The sequence below is a fragment of the Periplaneta americana genome, chromosome 6, assembly GCF_040183065.1.
Source record: "Periplaneta americana isolate PAMFEO1 chromosome 6, P.americana_PAMFEO1_priV1, whole genome shotgun sequence".
Lineage (NCBI taxonomy): Eukaryota > Metazoa > Arthropoda > Insecta > Blattodea > Blattidae > Periplaneta > Periplaneta americana.
In genome coordinates this window covers 169,993,327-170,008,006 of record NC_091122.1, presented here as the reverse complement: position 1 = coordinate 170,008,006, position 14,680 = coordinate 169,993,327, and the positions used below count along the sequence as shown (strand labels likewise).

The 14,680-nt window shown below is 35.0% G+C and overlaps 1 protein-coding gene across 10 annotated transcripts in view; it reads left to right on the top strand.

Annotated features, from left to right (window-relative positions):
- unc79 (UNC-79 domain-containing protein) overlaps window positions 1-14,680 on the top strand; it is a 216,646-nt gene that overhangs the window by 172,751 nt on the left and 29,215 nt on the right. For 8 of the 10 annotated variants that reach the window (XM_069829515.1, XM_069829517.1, XM_069829521.1 and 5 more), the window contains 2 exons: window positions 2,796-3,061; window positions 11,439-11,516. In XM_069829515.1, the coding sequence (XP_069685616.1) occupies window positions 2,796-3,061; window positions 11,439-11,516 (344 nt within the window). The remainder of the gene's footprint in view (window positions 1-2,795; window positions 3,062-11,438; window positions 11,517-14,680) is intronic. The other 2 variants (XM_069829519.1, XM_069829518.1) reach the window with 1 other exon arrangement.

The window sequence follows — 14,680 nt, the reverse complement described above, 5'->3', positions numbered from 1 at the left end:
TGCTGAAAATGGAAAAACAAAACTCCTACGAGAAGTAAAACCATATACCTATATTATATTATATACAAATATTAAACGAATTCGATACTTAATTTTATAATGTATTATATTATTTTATAATATAACTTATTATATCTGAAATGTAATAGTACATTATGCAACGAGCCTATAATGATAGTAATTAAGAATCGAGCTTCTTAATTACCATTATAGGCGAGTTTCATACGACTTATGCTCGACCATATTTCTAACTTGAAATTACCGGTATTCAGATGTATACATTTTATTTGTAACTGACAAGATCGGAAGTGACCTTGTTCTAGGTCGTGAATTGTGAGATGTGCGCAGACGCGAAAATATTGATTTTTTTCCGAGGAACAATAATGTCATTGACCTTGACGTAGTCCCGTTAAACTTGATAATATTATAATATTATAACCATGATTATTGAATTCGACATTGAAAAACGAAATGACAAATTGAATTTATTTGAATATTATTTACAATTAACGCTAATTATTATAGTAACAGAACATAACCTTCTGCGACAGTATTGGATTTCCAGCCTCCGTGACTTTTCGCTAATTCTCTTTCGATCGCATATCCGAGAATAATCGATACTTGCGGTTTTATAATGGTACAAAGCTGACTTGTCATTGGCTGAACACATGTAAGCTGAGTTATCATTGGCTGAAAACCTGTACTTTAATGAGTAGGTGTACTTTAATGACATGCATTAAAGGACTGCTACCAGATGTATAATTTCGGCATGATCGAGCATAAAATATTATTATTACAACTAGTTTGTCATTGAGAAATAAGGAAAAGCTGTTAACTTGAATTTATTTGAAGCAAAGCATTACTGGATTATGCAATAAGGTAGGCGATGTTTGGATCCTGTGTCTCAACTCTATACTCCATTATTATCTTAGCGTATGCTCGATTACACTAACCTCTAGCGCTTGAAAGTGGAACTAAACGCTGGCGCACAGAGAAACAAAACACAGGAAAATTCGCTCAGTGTCCATTCTTTATAATCCCTATTCGCTGGTGTGTGGGTGTATGTATTTGAGAGATAATCCCACAAAGAAACAGCAAGGTGGAGGAAGAGCGTGAGAGGGGAAAAAGGAGAGAGAATTTTTCAGATTGCAGGATTCAGAATCTTAACCAGTATTTTATGTACCGGTATCAATGAAAATTTACTTATTCCTATTATACAATACAATATCGAGATACTGATATTTGACTGTAGTGAAAACGGAAGTGCTTTTTTGCCATAGCGCTTGACTTTTTGTCATAATGTCCGTGGTGTTCGTTATTGCTTTATATTGTATCATATCTTCCTTTTGGCTTCCTGTCGAATTTAATTTTCCAGCATTAAGTAACTGATTCAATTTATATCATCCATTTGATGAATGATCATTCCTGGTGTTTAAAAGAAAATATATAATTACCATCTTTTGTATTCTACTTAGTCCTCTTCTTCTTCTCTTTTTCCTCTTTCTTCTTTTTTTTATCAATCAATCAATCAATCAATCAATCAGTTAACCAATCTTCAAATTTTTTATATTTCACTTCATATCTTACGCGGGATTTTGTTGGTACTAAATATTCAATTGCAGAATTTGCAACATTTTCAATATCTGAATCCTCGTTTGAACTGTTTCTTCTTCTTCTTCTTCTTCTTCTTCTTCTTCTTCTTATTCTTATTCTTATTCTTATTCTTCTTCTACTTCAAGCACTAGACCTCTCGATCTGTTGCGTCTCTTTGGGTCTTCCAATGTCCCTTTTACCTTTCGGTTTATAATTTAGAATATTCTTAGGTAGTCTTTCCTTGTTCGTTCTATTTACGTGATCTTTCCATGTTTGTCTATAATCATCTACTTTATTATTCAATTCGTATATTTCTAGAAGATTTCGGATGTCCTCATTACGTAGTCTATCTCTTTTTGTGACTCCTAGGCATCCTCTCAGGAATTTCATTTCTGCTGCTTGTATTTCACTACGTGTTTTTGTATCAAGGGTCCAAGTTTCACTGCCATTGTTTTATAGAATTTCATGTATGTTTCCTTTCTAACTTTGTCTTTTAGAGTTCTCCTAATAGTTCCACAAATTCGGTTAAATTTTTCATCTTCTTTTCTGCATCTATCTCTCCCATAAATGATAGATCGCACCCCAAAAATTTAAAGGAACTTGTTCACTTCCTTGATTTTGTATTAATAATTTACATCTGAGAGGAAATTTTCCCTTCTAGTAGAATAAACAAAAACCTATCATTTTCAAAACTAATAAAACAAACATAAACGAATCGCCTCTCACAGGAAGAAATTAATAATAATATAATCGCCTCTTCACAAAAGACATGTTAAAAAAAACGTTACACGATATATTATCGTAACTTCATATTACAATACTCGACTGATTGTTGAACTTGGTGTGTGGCCTCGTTTGACAACTTTCCAATCTCATATTGTAATATGATACTCATACCGTAAAATGGGGTGAATAGGATCAGTGGGGGGAATAAAATCAAAACTTCATTCTTGATTATAAAGTTTTGTTATAAACTGCAATTGAGCGGGAAGATAGTCATTGGTTACTTGTTCAAGTAAGCAATGACTGTCTTGCCACTCAATTGCATTTTATAACAAAACTTTATAACCAGGAATGAAGTTTTGATCCTATTCCCCCCACTGATCCTATTCACCCCATTTTACAATATCGTAAATAATTATTGTTTCAATCAGTTTCCCTATTTAATTCATTACATTTTAATTTCTTCGCTTATGTCACAGACCATCTTCATCAGAGATGTGGCCTGAAAATCCTCAACACGGATCTCCTGTGCCACGGCCACTGGGAAGACAGAAGCGTGTGTTAGAACCATCTCCTATCCCAACATCTACTGCAACCAGTTTTCATCCTTCACACCATGCTCCTGCACAGCACCTGCCATGGCAACTTGATCTGCATTCTAAAGTCCTGCATCATCAATTACTCACCCCCCCGTTGGCCACACCATCTGTAGAACGTCTGTTACCTATTGGCACTACACGTCTCGGTATGTTGTTGCATTGTATAATGTGTGTTGTAAAAATTAGCATAGTTTGACGCATGTTAGTATATATGTGTGTGTGGCACAGTTTTTTTGCTATAACACTATTTCTTGTTTGGATAACATGTTTTTGGAACTTGTAATTTCATACATGTATTATTTCAGAACTGTTTTGTTTTTAATTGTAACATATTAACTTAAGGTGTGTACATTACAAAACCCTAATATAATTTACCTTTAAACTTTCAGATTTTAAAATAAAAGACAGAATATGTCATTGATCCAATTTAATAAATTTAATAATAAACATTATGAAGATTTTCATAAAAAAACATTTTCTTAAAATTATAAAAATAATGCAGTATAGGTAAATCACAGCTTTGAATCATTTTGAACACATTTTATGCATTTAAAGAAGTAGTAATTTTGCATCTGTTAATAATCGATTTCATAATCTATCTAATAAATACAATAGGCACCAGTGCTACTTAAATTATATCATTAACTTCGTTTTCAAAATAGTGTGGCGAACTTAAGCTTATATGTGAATAAACTCTAGAATATTTTCTGTTCTGCCAAAACAAATCTGGAAATCTCAAACATGATAGTGATGATGATGATGATGATGATGATGCTGATGATGATGATTGTGGTGGTGGCTGTGGTGATAGTGATGGTAATGATGACAAGGATGATCATCATCATGATGATGACAGTGATGATGATCATGATGATGACGACAGTGATGATGATGATGATGATGATGATCTCGACGACGACGACGATGATGATAATGTAAACGATAATAGTAATGCTAATGATGACCTACTGCAGCAGTCAGCAAATTTAGTGCATTTAGTACTTCTACTACACAACCTCACAACCCCAACCCTCTAGTCCAGGGATGTCAAAACGCCTGAATTACGTGTTCATACTACAAGCAATGCCTCTGATTGAGGTTCTGGCTGATATGTACATCTACTACCAGGCAGTATATCTCACTTGATGATATGTGTCAGAGGAAGAACAATTGTATGCATCTGAAGTCTGATTTGATTAGTGTAATATGTAGCTAGTCGACGATGTATGCAATGTAGAGGGAAAGGAACTGGCCATCCTAACCCATTATCCTCTGGCTTAGTTGCCTCATAAGTGGTGCCTTGTTGGCATTACTCAGACCTGTCTTTGGACAATACACTAACACTACAAGCAATACAAGTCGAACAAGGTTCACTTGTCAGCAAGTTAAAGTACAATCATAGCATTGCTGTGCGGGTTCTTGAGAGCACACAGTGCAGGCATTTTGACATTCGTGCTCTAGTTCATCTGTATGGGCAGGGTTGGTTGACATCTAGCACACGAGATGAATGAGCTACTTAGGTTTGCTGCAATCACTGTAGAATGGCTGAAGGTATAAAATGCCGACCACCAATGCCGACCACCAACCTACTGTGAATGAAATGCTTTGAGATTTACCGAGCCTTCTTATATGAAAATATAGAGTAATTCTTAATGTTTGTCTATGTAGTTCCTGCATGCTGGTTTCTGGTCGAGTCCAACTTTCCTATCCATGAATCATGCGATAAAAGCAGACGATTTATGCTCTATTGTGAGTGAATATTTATTGTTTTGATATCTTAGCGGGATATGTCTTCGCCAACAAAGCAATCCTTGGCTTTCATTAGTCCATGTTTGTTTTTCGTAACGCATACATATATTCTTGTTGTGATTTAATGGCTCTCCACCTAACTATTGAACAGTGTATTTTCATGTATTGAAAGTTCATTAAGTATGAATCTGCAGGAAGAGTTGCAACAATTTCCCGAAGTGCAAGTTCCAACTTGTTATAAACTAGTGCATAAATACAAAACGACAGGTTCAGTGCTGAAAAGGAAGGTCGAAAAAATCGTACAGTGTTAAAGTGTGAAAAGCTTCAGAGTATTAACAAACGTCTTGAACAATCTCCTAGAAATTTCTTAAGGAAACTTGCACAGCAACCTGACGTTTCTTATTCTTCTGCTTAGAGAGCAACAGAAACCTAAAATTTAGACCATACAAAATGATGAAGTGCAAAGTTTAAGTTCTAGAGAGCCCACTGTTAGAATCACTTATTGCTATTGGCTTCTTCAATCATGGACAGTGATGTTTTAAACTCTCAATTAGTCCACTTCTGTGGGGTAACGGTTAGCCTTTGACCATGAAACAAGTGGGCCTGGGTTCAAATCTGATAGGGGCAAGTTACCTGGTTGGGGTTTTTTCCGAGGTTTTCCTCAACTATTTGAAGCAGAATTGCTGGATAATATTCGGCGTTGGACCTCATTTCGTCTTCATTAGCATCATTCCATTAATCATCTTCAATAGTTACAGCTTCACCAGGAGGACATGGCGTTGTGGTTCTAAGATCCACCTACATATGGCATCTGCACATATCCCAGAGAAGCTGCAGGGTTTTAATTAGCGGATTGCAACAAACAGGAGGAGTGTAGCTCCCTCAGATAGATGGCGCCTTGGTGAGTCGTGGAATCGACCCTCTGGTTAAGGATGCAACAGATTCATGCACGTGAATTCCGAACAGATGCCTTCGATCTGAAGAGGCTGCAGAGGAACATCACAGAGAGGTGGAGGGGCGTTTCTGTTCACGTGGACTCTGTCAAACCTGGATGCTGTGGCTGAATCAATAAGATGGCACCAGACAGTGAATCACGTGCTTGATGAGCAGTCCAAAGGATTTCAAAATCATTCCAATATAAGGAGGTTGCACAATAAGCCTAAAGCTGTAGCGCTTGCCTATAGACCCTCCTCCGGAGGAGGGAAAAAAAAACTCAGTTAATATAAGCTACTTCCACCAGTTATGAAATATGTGCTGTGATGTGTAAAAACAAGCAAAAAGAAAAAGAAACAATATGTTAACTTTGATGCTCTCCTCCTGCACTGTTTACATGATAAACGGCGCTCTTACCATGTATAATGCACTCTTGATCTATTTCAAGTTGGACGTGTTTGATCTTCCATCATACAGCCCTGATCTGGTACCAGCAATTAGCACTATTTTCTGCACCTTAAACAGTTTCTACTAGTTCGCAGTGTTAATGAACTTACGAAGAGAACCTGAAATTAGTGGTGAATAATTGGCTATCTTCATTGGTGGTAACTACATATCTTAGTAAGAATGTCGGTAACTTAGGTTTGACTCACTCTGTTCACATTAGCTCTTGTGTCCATCTATCCTTCCCCTCCAGATGGGGAAGAGAACACTGGAGTAATTGGATGTTTGTGTGAGAGGACTGTGTCTATATGTGTGTGCGTGTGCGTGCATGCGCGTGTGTGTGTGAAAGAGATTATAAATGTGATTGAAAAAGGGAGTAAGTGAATTATTTTCTTTAGCTTTCAAGTATAAAATAAAATAATTAAAATGTTTATGCATTAAATTTATACCATACCGTACGTTTTTTATTCGTTTCATACCTCTTAAAACAACAGTAATCAAATAAAATTAATGGCTGTTTGAATATGCTCATTTTTTTCACGTCTCAAACTGTTGTAGGTGTTCTATAATAATTGAATTTTCACTGTCAAGCATAATAAATTAATTTCTTCTTTTACTTGATACATTATAATAAATGTGACTGTATTTTCCATGCCATGCTACTAGTTTCAGATTAAACCCAATTAAACCTCAAGTAAAACAATTAAGAAATTAATGTAATTTAATTTTAAAAGGAATACCTAGGACAGTTCAAAATAAGAGAACGGCCATAAAATCACAAGACACATAAATAATGATCCTTTTAAAACAGGTGCATCAAAGAAACTTCTCTCCAAAGTTGAGACCATCCCGTCCTTATTCTTATCGACAAATAAATGTTCTCGATCCTAATAAATATTTATTTTTATAAAATTAATAAATATTCTCACTTAGAACGAATGCGCCATTTTCAAACTTACCTCCGGCTTTCCAGCATTTCTCCTATTTTAAACCAAATTTTCATTTTATCTGAATTTAAGCGCAATATCCTCATTGTATGGATTGATCTTTGTTGATTAATTCTCGCTACTGGCCTATACCATTACCTAACCATTCTGCCCTCCCCCAAAGAAAGTTTCACTGTAGGTCTATACTTTTAAATGTATTAAACGTTAACAGACTAATGTTTATAACTAGGCCTATCTTAATGACACGATTATAATAAAAACTTGATATCATTGTACTATCAGTATTCACGTTTGCTAGTAGTGCTTTTTGCGACTTGCACTTTTTTTTAAATACTACCACCTGTATCTAGATTTTCTTTCCAAAAACTGAAATTAACTATGGTATGTTTTTTTTTTTTTTTCTTTTTAAGTAATGCTAAATTTGCATAATTCTGTCACAAGTATTTGCGAGATATTGCGTTAAAGCTTTCTCCTCCCTTAATTATAGACTTCTTTGCTTTTTTAATTAAAACTCTATTCTTCGAACTTCAATAAAAATTAAATGTATTTATTTTATGTCAGTTTATATTATACATTTTTAAGATTTTATAAAAACGTATTGACAAAGAATCATAATTTTTAAATGTTGCTTTCTGTAAATGTGAAATTTTTACGTTTTCATGTACAGATTTAACAGAATCTGCCATTTTTAAATTTAATGAATGTAATGTTCATTTTTAAATTGATTTAATGTTATCATCGTTTAATGTTTACAATCTACAAGAGCAAAAATATGAAACTCTTGCATGATGAGATTTTCATAATAATAAAGAAATTATCGTTGTCAGTATTGTACAAGTTTTACACGAAAGTAAACTTCAGGTCTTATAACAGTATGATTACTGCACGTATTTAAAATATTTTGAAAATGTTAAGTCTTAAATTAATCTTTCACATATAACATGTAAATATTTTAATGTAGTCAGTTGCCAGATACACGTCGTGCATTTTGTATATTTTTTGAAAAACGAATATAGAATTTTTAACACATTTATTGTATTTTGCACAGATAATACATGCCCATAGTTCAGAATTATTTTTCCCCTGTTTGATATAAGAAATTCATTGTCAGAAATGAATTTCTTTTTTAAGCCTAATGTTCTACAACCTCTGCAACATATTTTCGGATGTGATTGACTAGATAATACTGAATAAATCATTTAAAACGTAATGATATTGGTTCTGTTTTCATTTGTTCTGATTAGGTTATTTATAAGAAATAAATACTGGACATAAATGTGATAGATTTGGTTAAAGCTGGACTTTATAATAAATATTGTATCTCTAAACAGTTTTAAACTTCTGGCAAATAGTGAAAAATGTACAGGTATGTTCATTCCAAATCAGGATTTATTATTATTTTTTATTATTTATTTCGGAATATGTATGATAAGAACTTTCTTGTGTTAAATTTTAACGTACCGGAGTTCCGAAGATGACCGAAAATAGGTCGAAACATGTTAACAAGGTACGTTAAAATTTAACACAAGAAAGTTCTTATCATACATATTCCGAAGTGATACAGTGTTAAAAGTTGTGTAATTAAGATGTATTATTTATTTATTTATTTATTTTTTTTGTTAATATTAATATCATTGTGCTACTTTCTAATTTGATAGAATCAATTTTGTAACAGAATTCCAGGCTGCAGGTGAATATTCAAGTTTCGATCTTACTAATACAGAGTAAATTATTAAAAGTGAATCGGTCATAGAAAAAAAATGTAAGTTATTGGTCATATTAGATCTAGCATTCTAATCGTATGGTTCTATGTGAAATCTATGTGCTCATGAAAATACAGTTTACCGTCAACAAACACACCACTACTGGTATCTGTTATGTTAATTTGATTTCAATGACGACGACAAGATTCAAGATATCCATAATAAAAATGAATGACAAAAGTATTCGTACGTGATAGTTGTATCACACAGATTAGTACAGAGTCAAAGTATATGAAATTTAGTTGGTGGTACAAATTTTGACTAAAATTATTGCCAGAAAAATTCGACTGCTACCTTGTTAGTCTTAGAGGGGATATCGGGGATCGTCCCCCCTGGAGAATTTGGTGACCCCTGCTGAAAAGAGATTAATTTGTCCCTGCCAAGGACAACAGTTATTCCCTTCAGATGCCTAATTTATTGTTTCCGTATTTTATGTTACTAATGTAGTGCATAACAATGTTTCTCCTTTCTTCTTTAATATAATTTGAGTGCGACAACAGCATTGCTAACTTTTATGGACAGCATCTTTTATCGATAATTAAAATTTTAATGTTACGGTACTCTCCTGGAGAAAATATACAATTCGTACCCTGTTGTTTTCCGTGGCAAATCTCCCGTATATAAGAAAAACCAATCAGAGATCACTGTGGCATTGTAATATAGATGGTTTATGCAATAGAGTGATGTCTCATGTGAGAAAGAGATAGCAATACTTGTGGAGAGAAATCAGTTTCCCTCTGCGTTAAATATTTATCACGTTGTAGCTCCGAAGATAGTCACTCAATCACGCTGTAATTTTCATGATTGATAGGCGAAGCGAATGTCTGAGGGAAACATAGAAAAAAATTCGAAATCAAAATCGTTTTTGGAAACAGAGAGAAAAATTAGTAACTTCGAAGTAATCTGTTCAAAATAGACATTTACACCTTCAAAAGTTGGTAAGCAGCAAATTGTTTTGCTTTTCATGTTAGATGGGGAATCAGAATGAGAGAAATGCTGAAAAAGAACTTTTAAAAGTTATTGCTACTCAAAATCTTTACTGGTTTCCGAGTTACAGTGAGTTAAACAACTGTTTTCGCTTCGTTGAAGAACTCAAATCTCAGCCTTTTGTTTGTTAAAAGAGAAAGAATGCTGCTGAGCATTAAAAAAAAACTCGTAAACTCTAAATATCAATTGTGGGTGGTCTGCGTAGAACACAACCTTTTGTGTCTCATTTATCACTACCACTTGCTTTACTGAACGACAAGATGTAACAGAAATATTCTTTCACATGAACGAGAAATGACCTGTTTTTGTGCTAATATAAATATAGAGGAAGAATGATAAGAGTGTGTCTGGTTGACCATGTGTGTTTGTTTTCTGTTTTCTTGTATCTCTGTATCTTGAGTGATGCAGGCGTTCTAAACAATAGCGCTATTCTTCCGGAATGCGTTAAGATCGAACACTGCGCTATAACCCATATCCTTGTAATAATTGTAGCGAGGGAACGGTTTGACCTAAAATTACCGCTTTTTTTCAGACATATTTATAAATGCATTCTCTTTATATCTGGCAAGCTACTGAATTTCAGAATTAAATAAATCCCCGGCCTCTAGTGTCCTCTTTGATAGTGATATTCCTTTATGAGGCAATGTTGAACTCCTGTAATTCGCGGGAGCTGTGAAGCCATTGAAGGTCATATGCAGGAGGTTTGCTGCGGATATTAGTCTTACACGCGCGAACTTCTACTGCGTGTTCAGTTCAAAGTGTGTCATGGCTCACTGTATGCCGTCATGTGGCTAGCCGATGAGCCTAGACAATTCGATCTTTCTTCATTTCCGCAGAGGCGTATTACCTATGTGCCAGAGAAGTTGCCTGGCAAGTACGGCGTTCATTCTGAAGAGTACTTACCGATACGCACGGTAATGCCGGTAGTGGCAGGAATGTGAACTGTTTGAAAACACGTACTGAAGGTGAGTTTTTTCTTACTGTCGGATATGGGAAGAGGGTTGAGACGATTACTTACGTACAGTATTCGTTGACATTAACTTCGATGGTCAACATGGACACGGAGCATTTGATTTGTGTGTGTGATATGTTGCCATACACAACCGATGATAACAAATACCCTGCATACGACTTGCCCGCGCAAAACACAGTTCGAAAGAGGTTATGGTAGCACACAGACTGTACAGACTGCCATCTGTTGCTACGACGTTCAAGTTATACCGTAGACGTTCTCAAGTTCAGATTGAACGCCTTGATTAATAGGCAACTTCTCTGACATGAAAGCTGAAACTCGCTTCAAATCGCTGACTCACAACAGTGACGTCATGACACACTTTGAAATGAACACCCAGTATTATTTGCATTTGTCATGCATAAATAATTGTGACAAGCTTGGAAATAGAGCCAGTGTTGTAACTAACAAATATTATTCTTTATTAACTGTAAATCACTCCTTAAGGATTAGCAGATGGTTTGTGGAACATTATGCAATCTGTATTATACATCTGTGACTACAGGAGCTTGTGCAGCACGTGGAACAAGACCTAAGCTAATGCAACAATGCATAAAATCATTTGCCAACACGCAACGAAGCGTGTGGTGGATTAGATGTGTCGTTGTAGCATCAGCTGAGTTTTTGTAGTGGCTGTATACCTAATATGATAAGTTAGAATAGAGGTGTATATTTCTTACGGTTGTAGTGCCAAGGAATGTGAAACCTGAAGACACGTACGGCTCACCTGAGTCGCCATTGTCCAAGATGGATATCATGACAGTTGGTAAGCACTCTGTCACACGCTTGTTGCCTGGACGTGTCTCTGTGTGTTACCTTCGTTTCCCAGACCCTATGATTGTGCCCTGTAGAACAGGTCCCCTACGCTTGGATTCCTGCATTATATGTCACCTCATAGTGGAAACATGGATTTGCATATGAAATTGAATATATTTTTTAGTTATAAGAATACTTCCCAAAACAAAGAATATTTTTATGATAGGGCACGCAAGATTCAAAGTACCTGTGTAGCTGAGATGGATTGGCTTAGAGCATTTTCCACTGGATTGCGCTGAGTGTGGTGGATTGTGACAACATGGATGTCTACCATGCGCCAGTGCAAAGCTGATTGTGTTCATTAGAGTGATGTTTTGTTTCTCTCGTGCAATTTAGCTGACATTGGTATGTATGTAATATTGGTTTACTCAGCGGGCTCAATATGGTGCTTTCAGCTTGCACTGGGTGTCAGTTCTTTTTCCGTGAAATGTGATGAACCTGCACTAATGTTTCCTATATTTATCAGTGAACTCATGAAATGCACTTACTGAATCCCCATTGCACTTATATATTACAAATTGAAGATTTGTAATTATGAGAAGCTATGCTTAGTCCTCTACAGCCTTCAAATATTTGATAAAAATATTTGAAAGTTTCTGAACACTACAAAATGAGACTGCATTTATTTATTTTATACGTTGAGTATCCCAGAAATAATTGCAGTAATATAGAGGAATGTTTGTATGAAATAATTTTGTAAACTATATTCAGAGGGTTTGGAATTGAACAGGTTACATCAGCTGCTTGTCTATGCGGATGACGTGAATATGTTAGGAGAAAATCCACAAACGATAAGGGAAAACGCGGAAATTCTACTTGAAGCAAGTAAAGAGATAGGGTTGGAAGTAAATCCCGAAAAGACTAAGTATATGATTATGTCTCGTGATCAGAATATTGTACGAAATGGAACTATAAAAGTTGGAGATTTGTCCTTCGAAGAGGTGGAAAAATTAAAATATCTTGGAGAAACAGTAACAAATATAAATGACATTAGGGAGGAAATTAAACGCAGAATAAATATGGGAAATGCCTGTTATTATTCGGTTGAGAAGCTTTTGTCATCTAGTCTGCTGTCAAAAAATCTGAAAGTTAGAATTTATAAAACAGTTATATTACCGGTTGTTCTGTATGGCTGTGAAACTTGGATTCTCACTTTGAGAGAGGAACAGAGATTGAGGGTTTTTGAGAATAAGGTTCTTAGGAAAATATTTGGGGCTAAGAGGGATGAAGTTACAGGAGAATGGAGAAAGTTACACAACGCAGAGCTGCACGCATTGTATCCTTCACCTGACATAATTAGGAACATTAAATCCAAACGTTTGAGATGGGCAGGGTATGTAGCACGTATGGGCGAATCCAGAAATGCATATAGAGTATTAGTTGGGAGGCCAGAGGGGAAAAGACCTTTAGGGAGGCCGAGACGTAGATGGGAAGATAATATTAAAATGGATTTGAGGGAGGTGGGATATGATGGTAGGGACTGGATTAATCTTGCTCAGGATAGGGACCAATGGCGGGCTTATGTGAGGGCGGCAATGAACCTCCGGGTTCCTTAAAAGCCAGTAAGTAAGTAAACTATATTCAGTCGTAGTGTTTCCAGTTATAAAATAACAAAGTGTCTTTTATATCATGATAGAGTTTTAGTTATAACAAAATTGTGCTAGTATTCTGAAATTAATAAATAATAATAATAATGAGAAATTAAGTGAATAATATCTCTAACAACATCATTTTCTGCATAAAGTTTTACTTTATATGTCTTGTCACTTATGCGGAAAATGTGCGTTATTATGGTAAAACTTCATTTATAGGTTTTCATGGGGGTCTGAAAAAACCGCATACTGATAAGTCAGAAAAAAGTAAAACTGAAATGACATTTAATAACATCTGAAATAACATTTGAAGATGATGATATGTTTTATTTAATGACGCTCGCAATTGCCAAGAACATTTGAAGACTATGAGGAGAACAAGTTAAGTCAATTTAGTAAAATTTTCACAAAATAAATTTGGAACTTCCACAGTTCATCTTTGAGTGTATAATATAATGTTCAACTTTCTAATACATATTCTTGAAGAAAGTAAGATTATTTATAGAAAGTCTTAGCTGCTCAGAGCCAAAGTTGGCTGATATACTGAGTGTTCGAGTCAAGATGTCCCCCACTACCATGAAATCTGGTTGGCGGGCGGGAATGATGCGAGTCCCGGGATTATGCCTCTCACTATAGTGAGGATTACGTAAGTGTAATTCCTAAAAATCTAATTTGGCCGTCTCTTCAGCATTGCCAACTAATACCAGATATTACCAAAGAGGGTAAAATCATAATGCTACGTACTGAAATAATAATAATAATAATAATAATAATAATAATAATAATAATAATAATACAGTACTGTTAATAATAACGATGTCTTGCTTATTTACCACATCTCATCTTTATGTTGCGAAGTGTTTCCGAAATGGTTCAATAATTTATGAAATAGTATATTTTCCTCCTGGACTTCTCGCATATTATGTTGGTAAATAGGATTAGTATGATCTCTAATATTAACATTTATTTTGACTGGCAACATGAAGTTCATTGCTTTGACTAAACAGTTCACGATTTATAAGACCTAACCTAAAAATATATTTACTTGTTTGCATTTTCATCAGTTTCCTTTACTGCAAACCGAAATTGTTGCTGCAAACATAACAGTTAGAAAATAACTGCCAGTTGTAGTATTTGTCAATACCCGAAATTCGAAACGAAGTTGGTAAAAGAAAATTCAACCTGAGAGCTAGAAAATCACTATAATCCACTATAATATGTAGTAATAGGGGAAGAATGGTTAGGTTTCACCCTTAGGGTATTAAGTAAGCTGATCCGGACTATAGTTGCAGCAGATTCCCACAGCTCTCAAGTCAATGTTCAGTGCATCTCTGTTGAGCGCGTTTGTTTTGTGATGTACAGTATAGAACAACATACTTTTATATGCAAGACTTTCGTGAAATATACGTGGAGAATGTGTTGCCATACTTCAGACATCATTTCCCCGATGGTCCTGTGCCAAATAAGAAAACAGTATACTGACTCGTGAAGAAATTTAATGAGACAGGCTCAGTTAAAAATA